The 18,709-nt window shown below is 34.6% G+C and overlaps 1 protein-coding gene across 2 annotated transcripts in view; it reads left to right on the forward strand.

Moving 5' to 3' along the window:
* The first annotated feature begins 2,170 nt into the window (after window positions 1–2,170).
* LOC144437113 (membrane-bound transcription factor site-1 protease-like) overlaps window positions 2,171–18,709 on the forward strand; it is a 53,170-nt gene continuing 36,631 nt past the window's right edge. For both annotated transcript variants that reach the window (XM_078125965.1, XM_078125967.1), the window contains exons 1-3: window positions 2,171–2,415; window positions 3,509–3,879; window positions 13,593–13,744. In XM_078125965.1, coding sequence (XP_077982091.1) covers window positions 3,681–3,879; window positions 13,593–13,744 — 351 coding nt within the window. In that variant the 5' untranslated portion in view covers window positions 2,171–2,415; window positions 3,509–3,680. The remainder of the gene's footprint in view (window positions 2,416–3,508; window positions 3,880–13,592; window positions 13,745–18,709) is intronic.

An 18,709-nucleotide genomic window follows, 5' to 3' on the forward strand; every position in this document is an offset into this window, starting at 1 on the left:
TAGCCGATCATCATGTCCATTACACAAGTGGGGGTTCTGTTCACCTCCATTGGTATTAGGTGGTCGAGGGGGCTCATGACAATAGTTTGTTTCAGGTGACACTGGCCTAGATCTGGCCAATGCTTCCTGGTCGTCCAAGAGGTCATTGTCCCCTATGTCCTGTATAATTGGGTCAATGTCATCTTCACCATGTTCTCCATCACTCAAATCATTCACATGGTGATTTGAACTTGAATGGTTCATACTATGAGCCATTTTTTCGATTCCATAGACTTCATCAGGATGAGGTCTAAACCTACCAAAACAATACCTTGTATTCCACTGTCACTGAAACAGAATACAAAACAATAGTTTGAAATTGTGATATATATCATTCTGAAGCTGAGCATACAAAATTTTTTGTAATCCCATTTACACAGGTATGAAAATCCCTACTACCAGGTAACTTGTACCTTACAGTAGGAGTTAGAAAAGTTTGGGATCCCTGTATATAAAACGCAAACATGTCCTGAAACTGTCCTGCACTTTTCGTGAGTGTAAATGTGTACATGCACATGTAGCACTTACCATCCCACATGAAAATGGGAAACAGGCCCTCCTGAGGTATATGCTAGGAGGGATTGCAGCAGGACACCTACATGCATAATGTGTGTATCAATATCTCATGTAAACTTCTAGATGTTACCATGTACATGTATGTAATGAAACAAATGTTCTATACAAATTGTATACAAAAAGCAAACAAGATCAGCCAATTATTTGAATTGTTCACATTACAGTATAGTGCTTACAATTGTTATGACAAAAATTTTCTTGTGAGACCTTTAAAAAAATTCATTTGCCAACTTCCCAAGAGTAAATGATAATTTTCAAGGACTTCAGCACAACGACTGAAATTCAATGATGTATTCATGATCCAGGTAGGATCATAGATACAGGATGCAAAATTCTTATCAGGATCATAAAATAATTACAATCGTAAGTCCTTCAGAGGAGTTGATAAATATATTTTAAGAGTTTGATTTTGTAGTAATATGTATATCTATTTTACTTTTTAGATTGAATATAATGAAATACATATAAAAACTATATCATTTTGGAGTATATGTATATATCTCATGGTTGCTTAAAATTCAAATGTTGATTATAAGGTTTCACTGTACAGTATTTATATACTATTGTAGCTACCAAAAACCAGAAACCTTGGTACCTTGAACTGAGTACGACCCACATTTTTAACACGGTAAGGAATACTATTAGTATTACTTGTGTGTGCATACTTGGCGATTCATGTAAATTATTCCACCCTGTTAGTAATCAGTCATCTTGGAAAAATTATGTCGTGTCTGACATGTCATGAAATCTTATTACCAATAATAGTATTTATACTAATGATGTTATTAACTGCTCCGAGTCTGTGCGTCAACTACATGTACACATCAAATGTCTACTCTGGAAAAATCTCCATCCTATCAAAATATATAATTGTTGCAAATGATGACAATAGCGTCACCATCATTTCAAATCCAAATTTCTTAAATTTAACAGTAAGCCTACGATGCATAGAGGGAACCCATTTTGCATGTATTGATAATTATCACTGGAATAGTGATTGAACATAAAATTGAAATAGCAAAAAAATATCTGACATCGCAGTCCCAACGATGTGTGCATGGGTTCTTTGTTGCATCGTGAGAGCTCGAACTGTGCAAATTCAATACCAGGAAGTAGTATACACTGTTTTACTTACACAATGGATCTATCAACTTCATGGATAGACGAACCAAGGGAAAGAATATTGACAAAATCCCCCACTAGAGAGTGATACAGCTGTCACCCTTTTCGCCACTCTCGAAAATACGGAAGTTGGTGATTACCACCTAGCTCTTTCAAATTTAGATGCAACAATTATCACCTTAGCTTTTTGGGGGGTTGATTGTTATCCATCAGATACAGAGGCTATCAAATTGAATAACCAATGTTTCAGTTTTATTGATTCCCAAGGTACACGCTTGATTTTATGACAAAGCATGTTGATCAACAACGGTGTCCTAAAAAAGAATGACATAAAATGAAAATACTAGGGGATCCCTAGACCAAGATGGCGTCTCGGTGTAAGCCAATCAGAACGTCGTATTCTGAAGCTTTGTAGTATTTTGCGATGTTGAGAAAGTGAATGTGAATGTGGGGTCTTCTGTCTTTCACCGCACACATTTTTCAGTAACATGTGAATACGGTTAATGTATGGAAAGATGAAGAACTAAGAGTAAGCTTTCCAACACAAAAAGGGGAAAATATTCTGGATTACGCGGAAATTGTGGCCGTAGTGCAGTTGTGGACAAGAAGTGTGTACTACGACCTGCTCTCGATCTTTATTTTTATAATAATACTAATTCTGAGTTCATTGTTATTGTGGTGAGTACTGCTCTTTCTTTACCATTCGCTGAGCGTGACTATGAATCGTCAATTCTTGTAGTGTAGTTTATGTAAGTCTACGTTGTTCGTTTTACCCGTAAACGACACGGCCATAGTACGACTATGTTGGTATCCAAAACAACACATGCTGGTTTGCCGACATGCCGGACATGCATTGGGAAAACCTTGATCATTGATGTGCGACATGAAAATCATGCTGATAGCTGTTAACCCCAACCCACGTTTTTTTCCTAGCCGTTTTCATTAAAAAAATATGTATGGAAATTTTGATAATTGGAATTATACTAGTTTTACACAGTCACAAGGATATTGCATGACTGAGGAAACGAAATTGACATAAATTAAGTGAATGGTAGTTTTTGAAGTGAGATGCATAGTAGGGTTCTCCAGATTGGATAGCAACAAACAATGATAAAGCCATATATGTACACATTTAGCGTTGTTTGGTAAAATTGCAACGGTCATGACATCGACAATGGGAAGAGTGTGGAAGCAACTACCAGTTTATCTAAACACACTGAATTGGTGAGAGTTATTGACTGAATGGTGAATATTCTGATACCAAAAGCTGAAATTGAAATAAAGTACAAATGTCTAAAAATTACTTCAATTAAAATTTTGCAGTAGATGAGTAAATTGATATCACTTATGCTCAATTCCTTGATTAGATTTCCTATGATACTCAGTGGGTGACAACCATTGTTGTTACATATATGAGAAGTCTAGACATCATGGATCGAAAGCCTCTTTCTACCAGAAGTTGACAAAAATCTCTACAAGTTGGGCAAAACAATATTTTGAATTTTCTTTCTAACTGGATAATCCTCTGTAACAGAGAAAATACTTGTCAGCATACTTACAATGAATGATATGTAATAGTTTAGTGTTGTTGAGAACCTTAAAATTATGTGATGCTGTTGCCATACCCTATGCTATGTCCGTAATATAGTATTTTACATCCCTCTATTTTTCCTATCATTTCATTTTCCTCCCAATTGTATGACATCCGTATAGTACTGAGGGAGAGAGAGGATAAATGCAAAACATTCTTTTTGTTATTTGTATTTTGTAGATTTGGAAAATATGGCTCTTTGAATTCCTACTGTGGATATACACACATTTTAAAAATATCATAAAAGCTCACACAGACAACAGACATTATGAAGAAGAAAAGGAGGTAGCAGTAATTTATTTCTGATGGGAGCACTCCCTGAGGGACTTTCCTCAATTTGGGATCAGAAACAATGCAACGTATGAAACTCAGAACTGTTTTATTTTTGATACTAAGCCTAGCATTAGTTACAAGCACAAGTGTTGATAGCATTGCAACCCAGAGACTCCTACCTCATTCCAGTAATAGCAATTGCCTGGATTCAGCTTCTAATACAACCAGACCAGCCCAAGTTTTGAAAGTTGATTTCTCAACGGAGGTGGTGAAAAATGGTAGGTACATTTATTACATTTGTACATTCTTTCAGATTTCTCATTGATTTCTAATTTGGATTCTAGTTAATTACAATGGTACTTCAAGGCTAAAAGTCTTCAGAACTAATGAGAATGATTACAAACACTACACTCGTATTTCCAGTGTTGTAAGTGGCAATAAATATATTGTATTGGGGTGGTATTACCAGCTTATAATTCCCCAGTTACGAATCTTAGATGTGGTGGCCATGATTAAACTTTTGACAGATTTTATTCGCAATTTTCTTTTTTTTCTTTGCACTCTTCATTGTTACCCATAGTTTTTTTTTTTTTTTTTTTTTTTTTTTTTTAAAGACTGGTGTAAAGTTTTCCTTAATTAAAATACAGTCCCTCCATCTGATTGAGAGACTGTGTTCATAACAAAGAACACACAACCCTTGATCCCTTCCTATTTTTAGGTGATCTATTACATGTATATTAAGAGTCCCTCCTTCAAACACGGTCACAAGTTCTCCAAATTGGTAAATCACTTTAGACCAGGAATCTATGTGCAACTTGATACATGAGTTATTTTAAGATTATTCTGTTATACGAACATATAACAAAAATGATAATTTGTACTTTGGCTTTGGTTTCATATCATATCACCATGGACACTTAGTTTTGTTGAGATTCTATCTCTTGATATGGAAACAGATTGTTCAATTGTAATATCAGCTACTTATAACAAGCCTCCACTGTCTATGGTTGTACATTATGCATTTTTCATAATTTTACAGCATCAGTTCTCTCCCACCAAACCCCACCCCTCTATACATTGTCTCGACCCCTATCTGTGCGCCCACAATCTAGATTATCCTGTGTTTAGCGTGCATGTGTAGGGCATTGGATTTATCAGGTCAAAGTTCATCAGATTGATGAGGTCACTCCAAAGTTACCACTGTAATAATTATATGTATCATTTGTATCACCTTACATGTGACAGCTTGTCTGGATGTAGATCTTTCACAAAATTTAATATATTTTGTGACAATACAAGCAGTTTTTGAAATGACTATCCAAATCTCTTTCATCAGTACAATCGGATATCCTTTTGAATTGATGCATCAATATTGGATTCGCATATTTTATAAATGAACTGCTTTTTTTAATGAAATGAAACAGACAGTGTACATTTATAGTACAATGAATCGTGACCTCAAACAAAAAAGGGGAGGGGGGGGGGGGAATAATAATCAACTGTGCCTGTATCCGTTAACAGTAAAACTATAAAGATATTTTCACTTTGTAATGCATAGATGTATTAACAGTATGAATGAGCAGAAGGGAAAGGGGATTTTTTTTAAATATTGAAATGAATAATACCCTCAACATTTCCATTATTTGCAAGATTTAGCATTTCTGTCTGTCAAACAATAAGATATATTTGTATATTTAGTATCAGGGTTCATATATACAGTATGGGTACTCATAAACCATAACTCCCTAGAGATGATAGAGCCAACACTCAATGGATGGTCATTATATCACCCACACATTTTTCATTTTGAAAATCATGTTTCAGCCCAGTCCTTATCATCGGTTTGATAAAAATTTAATTCAATTCTGATATAAGGAGTATATATTACGGATATTAATATTTTGGTTATTAAAAAATGTGAGAGAGACATACATGACTTGATGACATTTTATGATTACACTATATATGCTCATCATGGGAAATCTTATGATTAATGCACAAGTTCTCTTCCACTTCGGATTCTGATTCAGAAACTGTCCAAACTGACAGTTTTCAAACAAATCACATGTCCTTCTTCAGTGTCTAAACTGGAGACGACAGAATGATTCAAATTTAGTCATAAAAGAGCTTGATGTGTTGAACAAACTGAAGGTGTAAAAAGGTTTTAATATTTTATAATAGAAATATGGCTATCAAAGTAAAACGATGAATGGTGTCAGAATAAAGATATTCAAAAAGTAGGGCAGATATTGAGTTCATCCAATATTAAAATGTCATCTGATTTATCACACATGAAGATGGAAACTTCAAACAAACTTCATCGGAGTTGTAGTGTACAATGTTACTGGTACCTATCCCATTGCTGTTCTACTCATCAAAATTTATACGTGTAAACTTCCACACTTATTTCATACTCGGTAGTGTACTGATGTGCTGCTTATCAAAATATGCAGGACAGATCATGCATATAATTCCCACACTTATTCTGATACTGTGGTTATGTAAATATTATGTCTAGTTTTTCATTTAGTTTTGTTTTACCAGACCAGTGCTCATCAAATCACTACATGCTGTAGATCATTTCAATCTCCCATACTTGTTTATTATTTTGTGCTGATGTAATATTACATTAAGTTCAATTTTTTGAAATCCCTTCCGATTTCAGTTTTGATACAAAGTGTACTCCTCAAAGTATACATGCACAGATCATGCATATACATGTGTACTTCACACACTTACCATTTCATATTCTATGCTGTTGTAAAATGAAATTTAATTCAAAATTTGTTGATCAATGTCCCACCCCTGGCCTGGTGACTAATTTCAGTTTATGAAATATTATGCAGTATTGAAATTCACTGGCCTTGGCAACCAGTCAGCACGTCTAAGTCAGTGTACTTTTTAGTGCTGTTCCGTTTTAGTTGAATACAATCTTTATTCGTTTTGTAGTAGTTAATCCCAGAGAACCACAAGTATACCATAGTCACCATTATGTACAGTTTTCAAACACGTCAGTTGTGTTTGAAAAAATACCCAGAAGCTGAGAAGCACTATATGCAATCTCCATTTTAAGCTTAAATGTGCCAGCAGTTTTGGTTTTAGTAAACATGTGAATAAAGATATGATTTTTCAAAAAGCAAAACCTTTACCAGATACCATACACAAACAGTGTGCATTATATAGCAGTAAAATATGTACTTCCGATTATCTTACTCTTAGGCATCCTACTGTACAATTTACATACAAACACTTGCCATGTATATTCAGTATTTTTGCTTAGGTTTTTAAACCCAGGTAACAGCAGGGAGAAATCTGGTAAACCTACATTTGTATATAAATTCCATACTGTATACTATAATTTTTGTAGAGAATCCTAGTCAAATACCTAACTATTTAGGTAGATTTTATGTTGTTATCACCCAAGTTGATCATTACATATGACTTTGATTTAAAAATACTTATTAACCCATACAAAATTGAATTTTGCATGCATGGAACTACATATTGGATAAAGCAATACTTTCCAGCACTATCTGATTTTGGTCAGTAACTTGGTGAGCATTGTGTCTGGAACTTTATAATGATTGATATTACTATTTGTAATGTACACATGTTTATGTTGACTCTTGTCTGTATGTGTTTTGTGTGTCTCATGGCTGTCCATGTATGTGTTCACCTTTGGTCTGACAAATGAAATCAAGGGCATCCCTTTGTAAAACATTGAAAGGTTTCACAGAGGATTTTAAACAAATGTTTCAACATGTAAGTGTTCATCATCTTAATCTTTTAAAAGTTTAGGTTGATGTTATCTTTGGTTTTTGACAGTTTGACTTGAAATAACCCTCAAGCTGTTAGCTTGTTCATCAACAATAATACTATATGTATATAGAATTAGAAACCCATTTTGTCAGTTTTGATTTAGGATAGTATTAAATTTTTAATTCAATTTTTAAGAAACATTTATATTTGGGCCATTACCACCATAAATGTCCATCACTCCCAGAGTATATAACCACAACTGGCACGACTTGGAATACATGTAGATCACAGTGATTCTGTTGAGCTTTTGAAGCACTGGTAAATAGGAAGTAAACTGGCATAGTTTTGCAAACAATATTGTATCACATGGGAAAACCTTGGTTAAATGACGTGGTAACTCGGATAGATTTTACCTACTTTACGGTTTAATGCAACCCTTAACAAAAACACTTGACTTGGGAACTCGGATAGATTTTACCTACTTTAAAGTTTTATGCAACCCCTTTATCATTTTATATAAGATCTTAGATGTAACGTGTAAGATATACATTTTAAAAAACATCTAAAGAAAAGAAATTTAAAAAGAAAGATTAATTAAGAAGCAAAACAATATTATATGTTTTCAAAAATGACAGTTCAACTGTTGAACTAAATGTTAGTTACATTGCCACAAATCACAAACTTTAAAATACAAATGTAGTATCAAGTGAAAAACTAAAGCTGTATCAATATGAATAGCACATACATGCAACACAAATATAACGATCATGTTCTGAAACTCTAATGGATACTTAATACCGCATACTTGATAGGCCAGTTGAATTTCTGCAGGGAAAAAAGAGATCATTGTAGTCATTGTGAATACTTGCACAATCTTTGTTCGTTCATATACACATGTACCTCTGAGGCCGGCTTTAGCCTTTATGTTTGCCAGCTTGAACTAAAATCTAGGGTGATGAAAAAATATGTACTATTCAGTGCTTTCCCATATTTCATTTTCACTATATTTTATTGTGTGACCATCTTGTCTGCAATATGTCTGTTGGTATAATGTGTTTAACATACATGTATGTCAGAGATTTCTTCTATTTTCAAATGGCAACTCAAGTATTGTATTATTATTTATTAGGAGACATTGTACATGCAAGCTGATTTTATATGTGCTTGGGGGTAATACATTTGTATTTGCTGCATAAATCATTAAATGGGGCATAAGCCGAGTTTGTCTGTTTGGTGTAGCATTTACTACTAATGTTGTCTTGTAATTGATGGTTTTTAAAATTATGATGAATATATTTATGCATATGAATATTAATGCCTGGCCAGCACTCCCTTGAGGTTGAGGAGGACCTTGCTGTGAAGTCTACCACAGACAGATCATATACAGTAACATTCCTAGCATGTACATTGTACATGTGTATATTATTAGTATTTATTTATCCTACATTAAAGCTTGTCAGTAAGAACTGATACCCAGGGAATGATTTAACCGAAGTAGCTATTAAATATACATGTACATGTATGGTCTGAGGTCTGCCAAACCCCTGTTCACTCAAGTTAATATTTACAACCTGTAACACCCACAATACACACAAGTGATACCAAGACAAAATACAACTATAAAATTTGCTTTATTCATGAAGACCTAACATCATAAACATACTATGCTTAGTATCCAGAGCTACAAATGTACATGCAATCTGATAGAGTTGTCTTTCCATATACATACATGTAAATCATTACATGTAGTTTTTGTACAGTTTGGCTTACAAGTCTACATCACTGATCTGTGCCTATGACAGCTCTTGTCTACTCTGAGTAAGTACTATTCTAGTCACAGATCAGCGATGTATACAGGCTACATCTTCCACCTCAGGGCTTCGAGGTGGTTGTTCTAGTAAAATACACACATTATATTCAACATATATTTCCTGCTGTGGCCAGTGAAGTTTACTGAATCAGCCAGAAAAACATGTATGTACATGAAGGTTTAAAGGTTGAACACCACCTTAGAGAATCTCAGCCAGCATGTCATGTATTGAAAGAACATACATGTACATGTATACAATTTGCCCGACCCAAAATAGGAAAGTACACTTCTATGTACATTTACAATGTACTCTGTAATAGGTTTGGTTCAGACAGACCGGATAGGTGAACGGGGTCAATGTACTGGAAGGAATCATTATTGTATATGTCTGACATGTTTATCGTCAGAGCATTTAGTATACACACACAGTTAGTGAACACCATTTCCTGTTTTAAAGGGTTTACATTGGTACATTTTGTGTGTGGGTACCTAACATCACTGTAGTCTTGAATAGGCATAAAACATGAACTGTGTAGTCGTCACGAATACTATTTCAATTGTCAAGCATATAGTTGTTTCCTGATTTGAATTAAAACACTGATAGCAACAAAACAGATGGTACCATTTACTATTACTCACAAAAGATATTTTCAGAAAGTGTGAATACAGTAGCATATACATATAGAAAGAAGTGTTGAATGCATAAAAAAAAACATCACATGATACATGTATATATGAATTCAACCTGTTTCTATAAACATCAAAAGTCTTTTGAAACTGAAAATATGTTCTCTTTATACAATATACATGTCATCATTTGTAAAAGTATATGTACATGTACATGATGTAATAATTTATGTACTCAAATACTGTGATGTTTCAGAAGTTTGACTGGTGAAGGAGGAGATGAAGGGAACTAAATTTCACTTTTACTATATGTATGTTACATGTAACTTGAACGCCAAGGAGATTTGTATTGTTATTTCAGTCTCCTAAGAGTTGATACATGATGAACACACATGTACATGTAGCTATTTTCTAATGCTGGTAACCCTAATTATTTTGTATTTTTGAAATTGATGATGATCAGATCATTTGCACTTTGGGGGTTGTTTTAATTTAGTGTCAAAAAATTGCCAAAGAGAATCTGTGTGCAAGTTAGGAGGCGAATTACAATGTAACACTGGTAAATACATTTTGTACATGTACATGTGTGCATGTTTGACCAATAGACAGTTTATCTCACTTTATAGATGAACTTTAAACTTGGAAGAGTGCTACAATGTATTTCATATGTTATGAATACTTAAAAGGTCCAAAATACCATAGTGGGATGAGCATACTTTACAAAAAATGTACTATAGTCAGCATTTTTTGTAAATGATTCAGAAGCAAATAAAGAAGGGGAAATCAAGTAAAATGTACTTTGTTATTTAATATTATAATTTATCTCGATGGTAATCATTGAAAGAAAGCTACATGTGTGGAACAGTTTTATATAATAATTATGCACATACAAAATACTAGTCAGAAAAGTGTTTTGTAATCAGCTGGCTGCAACCTTGTCAGTAATTTATTGGTTTTTCCCTCCTTTTAACTGTGGTCTTTAACTACTACATGTACTTTATTTATAATGAGAACTATATCCATTACCTAGATTAAATGCATACATTATGTACAATGACACTCATAAAACCATCAGTGATCATTGCGTTTTTGCAGCAATGGTAGAACATGAAGAGTACATGTACTTTGCCTGATAAGTGGAAAAAATACTCAAGGTTAGATATCATACATGTAATGTATGTGGCTTGTGGCTAGAAACTTGTAGTTGGTTTTCAAATCAATGGAGGATCGCTAGGTTTGAACACCAACAACACTTCTTTTGGCTATGTCCTAAGATTCAAAGTTGAATACATGTACTTCAATAAATAAGATACATCAAAACACAACTTAAGCTGTAGTCCCAGCGATACAGACTACTGAATATCGTAGACATTGACTACCAAATGTATTAGGTGATAGTCAATCAATCAATAAACTTAACAGTTCACCTGACAGTTTAGTCTGGATGCCAACATGGTCTGAAATATATTCAATGAAGGATAGCACTCTGAAAGATTCGATGAAGGATAGCACTCCGAAAGATTCAATGAAGGATAGCACTGAAAGATTTGATGGAGGATAGCACTCTGAAAGATTCAATGAAGGATAGCACTCTGAAAGATTCAATGTAGGATAGCACTCTGAAAGATTCAATGAAGGATAGCACTGTGAAAGATTTGATGGAGGATAGCACTCTGAAAGATTCAATGAAGGATAGCACTCTGAAAGATTCAATGAAGGATAGCACTCTGAAAGATTCAATGAAGGATAGCACTCTGAAAGATTTGATGGAGGATAGCACTCTGAAAGATTTGATGGAGGATAGCACTCTGAAAGATTTAATGGGGAATAGCACTCAGAAAGATTTGATGGAGGATAGCACTCTGAAAGATTCGATGAAGGATAGCACTCTGAAAGATTTAATGAAGGATAGCACTCTGAAAGATTCGATGGAGGATAGCACTCTGAAAGATTCGATGGAGGATAGCACTCTGAAAGATTTGATGGAGGATAGCACTCTGAAAGATTTGATGGAGGATAGCACTCTGAAAGATTTGATGGAGGATAGCACTCTGAAAGATTCAATGAAGGATAGCACTCTGAAAGATTCAATGAAGGATAGCACACCAAAAGATTCAATGAAGGATAGCACTCTGAAAGATTTAATGAAGGATAGCACTCTGAAAGATTTAATGAAGGATAGCACTCTGAAAGATTCAATGAAGGATAGCACTCTGAAAGATTCAATGAAGGATAGCACTGTGAAAGATTTGATGGAGCATAGCACTCCGAAAGATTCAATGGAGGATAGCACTCTGAAAGATTCGATGGAGGATAGCACTCTGAAAGATTCCATGAAGGATAGCACTAGACTGCTGATGGTTTAAATCTGATTACCAAATGTAACTGTTACATTTCGGCCCTGATGTGCATGTCATCCTTTTCCCTCAAAACAAAAATAACATGTAGAAAAACATTTTAAAAATGAAAGTGCTGCTTTGTGTTACCATTTGTTAGTGTTCTGCTCTTCTATTGATTGTTCCACATATCTACACTCTAGATACATTTGTTCTTATAGCCACTTGAGATTAGATACATGTACATGTACACTATACAAATGTATATCTAATGACTTGGATAAAAGACATGTGAGATCATGATGAAATGAAATGTTTAAAGTCTGAAATCTGTCAACACTTTGAAGAAATACTGATAATGTGTGGAAGGATGCTATGTTGTATGAATTGAATAGATGAATAGAAACACCTCTCAAAGCTGCTGAGTTTAATCCAGTTTAACCCCCTCAGTCAGGTACTTAGTAAAGGTCACCAGTCTAGGTAACACCCATAGTAGAGACACACAATGTAACATGCACACGATACAATGTACAGCTTCAATTCATTAGTCTGTTCTTACAGGTGAAATGAATAGTCTGATGTGATACATACTGACGTATCATTTGTACAACATATATGGCACTACTGTGCACACACCCTCTAGAATTATAAGTTAGACCACATATATGGCGGTAATGCTATCCTAGGCAAACAAATGATAGAAAATATCTTCCTTAATACCATAACCTCACTCCCACACCCCACTTCCGTTCTTGCCCATCCTCCTTCCATTACTTCCTGTACTACATTGTATGTGTGGATAAAACAAGTTACAGATAATCAATTCCATTCCTCAATTTATCTCCTAAATCACCCTCTACCACCTTCCACACACACACACCCAACCCCCTTATCTCCATCTCTAAACAAGTTACAGAAAACTAATTCTACAATCTCACCCCAGCGCCTTCACCAGCCCTTCCTCCTCTCCTCATAAAAAAAAATAATAATATGATAAGTTCAAGTCCATAAATTGTAAGACATTGACAATACATGTATATACTATTTGTCATATTCACCATTTTACAATGTACACGTGTATACAGCTACATTGTATGGACAATGGACATTGACTTTTTCAAATATCTCATGCCATCATTTCACATATCGATACATACCGTAAATCTACAGGTACATGTGTAGATTTTGTATGTACTGACAAAGGGTCTATGTGTACATGCAAAAACACAATGGAAACACTGATTATATACTTGTATATATTTTATTTTCATATACATATATTTGTATGTTCTTTGCAAATGTAACTAGGTCTTATATCTGGCACATTAAATTTTCTTTCACTTACCACCTAGATATTTAACTTATTGAGACCTTGATTATTTTACACCAGCAACTACATGAAATGGAAATGTGAATTAAAGTCTAACTTATATCTTCTTTCTTTTTTCATTCTTTTCAGAATATATTGTAGCATTTAATGATTATTACTCAAGTAAAGCCAGAAGCAACTATTTAGAGTCAGCGTTAAAACATTCTGGTGTCATTTCGTGGCATATTCTAGCAAGAAATAACCCAGCTAGTGAATATCCCAGTGATTTTGAACTTGTACAGGTAAGTGTTGGTAGATTCTATAGAAGCCTACCCAGTTGTCTGTACCACTAGTAACTTGATGGTTCTTGGCTGTTACTTTGTTTCTTAATGAAGTCCAACATTAGACTTTTACTGAACTCCCAGCACTATATTTTTTAGCCTTTGTCTGTATTTTACGATACGAGTATGGGACATTCAGAAATTACAACCAATTTTTCACCTCCCAAATTGGAGGTCTACCTTCTGTACATAGTCCATTCATACATTTGTACCAAATGTTCATGTATCCATGTATATGGTATATGTGGACCAACAGAATCATTTGTACATTTATAATATGTACCTGTTGATTAAAATCCCATGTCAGCTATTTGTTGACTATTACCTTTAATTTTGGCTTGCATTGTTCTTTGTGTTGCATATTCACATTTCCGTCTTCGTTGCCACCACTACAGCAATGACCAAAACCAAAATGTAAACACATAGAACAAAGGACAATACAAGCAAAAACAAAAGGTACAAGATTGAGCTGAACAACTAGCCAATCACTGCAACAGATTTTAATTAGATTGGTTTGCAATGTATGTATAAGTTGTAGGGCATTGTCAACCTATCGTTACATCAGGCCAAGAATTTCAAATAAGTGTTGAGTCTTTCAGTGTGCTGTACATACAAGTAGACTTGTTTCTGATTCCAAAATACACCATATATTTCCCCATACAACACCATGTACCGGTACAATGTGTTCTGTACACACCAGAGTTTACATGCACATGGTTGTCACCTGATCATATACTCTGGGTGTACCAGTAAAATCCTTCTCTGTCATTGATGGCGTTTAATCTTTGTTCTATAAAATCCCTCCCAATTAAAGAGGTCAACATGTCTTTCCACTATTTCTTGATGAAAATGTTATTCCAAATGTAAGACAAAACAAATCTAAACATAACAGCATGTGATGTCACTTATATAACGCAATTCACCTTGGAACTGGAAAATTGACTAGTATATTCCCCAATGCTTCTGAGTGGATGTATAATATTACATGATTTATATTTGAATTTGAAATAAGGTGATAATATAGGAGATAATGCTAGTTGGAATTGAAATGTACAGTTGTGCCATGATTAATTACATGGCTAATTAGGTACATGTAGCGTGATGGTATTTATAAACCAAGATAAATTAGCTTGTTCAGATACTATTCTATGAATTTGATATATTAGTCTTTTTAATTTGTTTATATCACCGTACTGATGTCATTTCAAAGACCACCTTATCATTTGATCATCAACAAATGATATGTTTAAAAACGTGTCCCACAAGCCTAAAGAAACACATTCTCTTTGTTAAGGGTGATAAATAGGTATTAAAATCAAGCCAAGGCCTCAGGTATTTTACTGGGCTTTCCAGACGAGGTTATGGCACAAGGACTTAGGTATAGAATTTGAAATGTATGTTGATTTTGCATATAACACAGACACATGTGACATAGACACACACACATGCTCATGCATGCACACGCACGCACGCACGCACACACACACACACACACACACACACACACACACACACACACACACACACACACACACACACACACACACACACACACACACACACAAGTCTTGTTAATACTGGCCCAGTAAGGTTCTGAACCTTAGCAGTAACACTGAAACAAATGAGTCAATAATTGGTGTCTCTCCAGATATTAGCAGTCAGGAATAAGTATCACACAAGCTTTCAAATATGAGAATGCTACATATCAGAAACAAACAAAAAAGTATTGTAAAAGAGAAACTGTTGGCTTCATAAAAAATTAACTGGATGAACACAAGTTTAACTTGAATTTAAGAAATGGTAAAAATACTGAAAATACCAGAACACACCCATTAAACTATTAAAAGTCAAATACCAGTTTTGACAAATTTGTACATTTTCAGCATCTCAAAAAAGGATTTTGAAATTACTCACTCATGAATTTACTCAAGGGAATTGTAGTGCCAGTGTTTTGCTAAGGTTGGGGAACCTCAGTAACAGAGGGAGAAGTCGGGTATTACACATAAGATTTCCATATCTTGTACGTTGTAGTAGTGTCGTAATTTTGATGGAAGCCCCTATACTGTGACTGAGATGCATTTACCTACTTTTCTGCCCTTAGCAAAAACACTGCAATAGAAGCTATGAGTTGAATTATGACATGAACAATAACCATAAAATGGTTGTGAGCTAGGTGAATAAGCCCTACAGTAGGCAATCACTTAAACTTGTTTTAATGTTCATTTTGACATATCCTAAATTGCCATTAAAAACTCAAGTGTTGTACATGTGCTTCGGAGAGATTTTATCAGAAAACAGGTATGTATAACAGTGTTTACTTTGCATTTAAAGTAGATCAAGTTATGAGGTCATCACTTCTGTCAGTAAAAACAGTTCATCCCTTGAAGAGTGTTGATTTTAACCTCTTGATGATAGACATAAATATTAAATGTATATTACTAGACTGACAGATTCATTCGCGTGAACCCCTTGCATTATTCGTTAAATTGAAAAAGGTTATTAAAACAAAATACCAGCAAAAAGTATATTATGTAAAATATGCAATTCAACACAAATAGAAGACGAAAAACACTTTGTTCTACAATGTCCCGTTTATGATTTACACAGGCATGACCTATTTAATGAAGCTGATATATATATATATATTGATAATGTGCTCTACCCAACTACTAGTATGTTTATATAAACATGATGAAGTCGGCGTGTCCCCACATCCTGGTTTGGACATTTGCATATCAGTGCAGTCCGATGATGACAGCCTGTCAGTTTGTGATGGATTACTACTGACATGCACCCTTCACACTTCGTTCACTACAGGGGAGCACCACAATTTAACACCTTTCGTAACTGACGTGACTAGACTGGTAAAGTAATGAAGTTTTTAATACGTAATACTGTGCCAGTTTGGAACTAGACTAGGCCTCCTAGGCATTGGCATGCATTCTGTGTAGTCAACTGATCTTTGTTTATTTACTGGATTGTTTTAGCACCAAACACTTATTGCAGAAAATCCAATGCAATAAAGATTCTATTCTATTCCACAAACTCATACTATATGGATATACTTTATATACAACATGAAAAATCCTGCTTTCAAAACATGTGACCATGTGTTACAATAAATTGTTGAGTGAGAATGATCAATGTATGACTCATTCAATAAACAAACACAGAAATGTTTAAACTGTATATTTTCAAACATTACAATTAATGTATACTATTGAGTAAGTTTAATTATTTTTTGAATAGCTGTAGAATTATGAGTATTATATAATATGCTGACAGAGAGTTTGTAATTGTAATTTTTTGAGACAGTAATTAATCATTGTGATTAATTCAATCACTAAGGACATTTAATTTCATTCTGCTGTGATCGTAAGATTTAATTAACCACAAGGTAATTGTGGTTAATTTGTACTGACAAAATCAGCTCCGTACTGTAAATTACCATTGATCAAGTCCATGTCTTGCCATAGTGCAATTAAGTTTTGTTAATCCTAGTTGATTTATACAGAAATATACTAGTCTAAACACAAGGGGTTCTCTCTCTCTCTCTGTCTCTCTCTGTCTCTCTGTCTCTCGCTGTCTCTCTGTCTCTCGCTGTCTCTCTCTCTCTCTCTCTCTCTCTCTCTCTCTCTCTCTCTCTCTCTCTCTCTCTCTCTCTCTCTCTCTCTCTCTCTCTCTCTCTCTCTCTCTCTCTCTCTCTCTCTCTCTCTCTCTCTCTCTCTCTCTCTCTCTCTCTCTCTCTCTCTCTCTCTCTCTCTCTCTCTCTCTCTCTCTCTCTCTCTCTCTCTCTCTCTCTCTCTCTCTCTCTCTCTCTCCACATATCGTCAAAAGGACAAATTCTAGCTAATTTTCCTGCTGGAAAGAATGAACAGCGCATTATCAGTAGTAATCCATCACACACTGACAGGCAATTGTAATTGGTTATTATGTTCAGTTTACTACAAACTCACTTCCAATCTTAAAGTAAGTCATGTGAGAACGCGATGACGCCATCATGTTTATACCAATGTTCCAATAGCATTAAACTACCACTGTTGATGGTACAAATATAATTTTATGCTAGAGAAATCCATCCGACTATACATGTATTGTGGAGAGAAAGATTGTAGAAAATGAGCCCACACATAGTTCTAGACTAACAGAAATAGTATTCTCTGAAGACCAATATAGATATAGAAAGGTTCTACTCTGTGATATTGAAAGCAGAATAATAATATCATACAATGTATATGTGTATACAGATGGAAATTTCTACCAGATTGCCTTAAATACTGATATAACGGCAGTATGCAGTCCTATTTTAACGAAGCAGGGTGCTGTTTCAATCAGAGCTGTTCAGATTTCAATTTATTCACAGATGTTGGCAATAATATTTGCCTTGCATCACTAATGATATAAGTATACAAAAACAGACAGTGGCTTGTTCTCTATCTAATTTTAAGGGTCCTTAAGTAATTGTAAAATATTCCTGTTTTCAGTGTAATGATGGTATTGTCCCTAGCATTAACCACTTGATTTGTTCCAAGTAAATATTGTTATTGTGAAAATTTACAAATGGCAGAATGTTGTACCCCAAAGGGAATATCAACAAATAAGTGCTATTTTGAATTCATAATGACTTTTGTGCATTCATGTACTTGTACATGTACATGTACAGCTAAAACACCGAGGGATCACCGAACACACAGTTGTTCTGCGATTCCTCGATGTTTTAGTTGTAATTCAATGAAGTGAAAAGATTCATTCTGTTTCCTGTTCATCGAGAACTATATGTTGGGCCTATTTCTACGATTACTATTGATATACGCTGTTCTCCCTTTCCCCAGTAGGAGATTTAGCTAGATTTTCAGTAGAATTTGTCATTTGACTGTACAAGTATGTGGAGAGTGATGATCAGATCACAGAAAATGAGCCCATACA

This window comes from Glandiceps talaboti, chromosome 7, assembly GCF_964340395.1.
Source record: "Glandiceps talaboti chromosome 7, keGlaTala1.1, whole genome shotgun sequence".
Classification (NCBI taxonomy): Eukaryota; Metazoa; Hemichordata; class Enteropneusta; family Spengelidae; genus Glandiceps; species Glandiceps talaboti.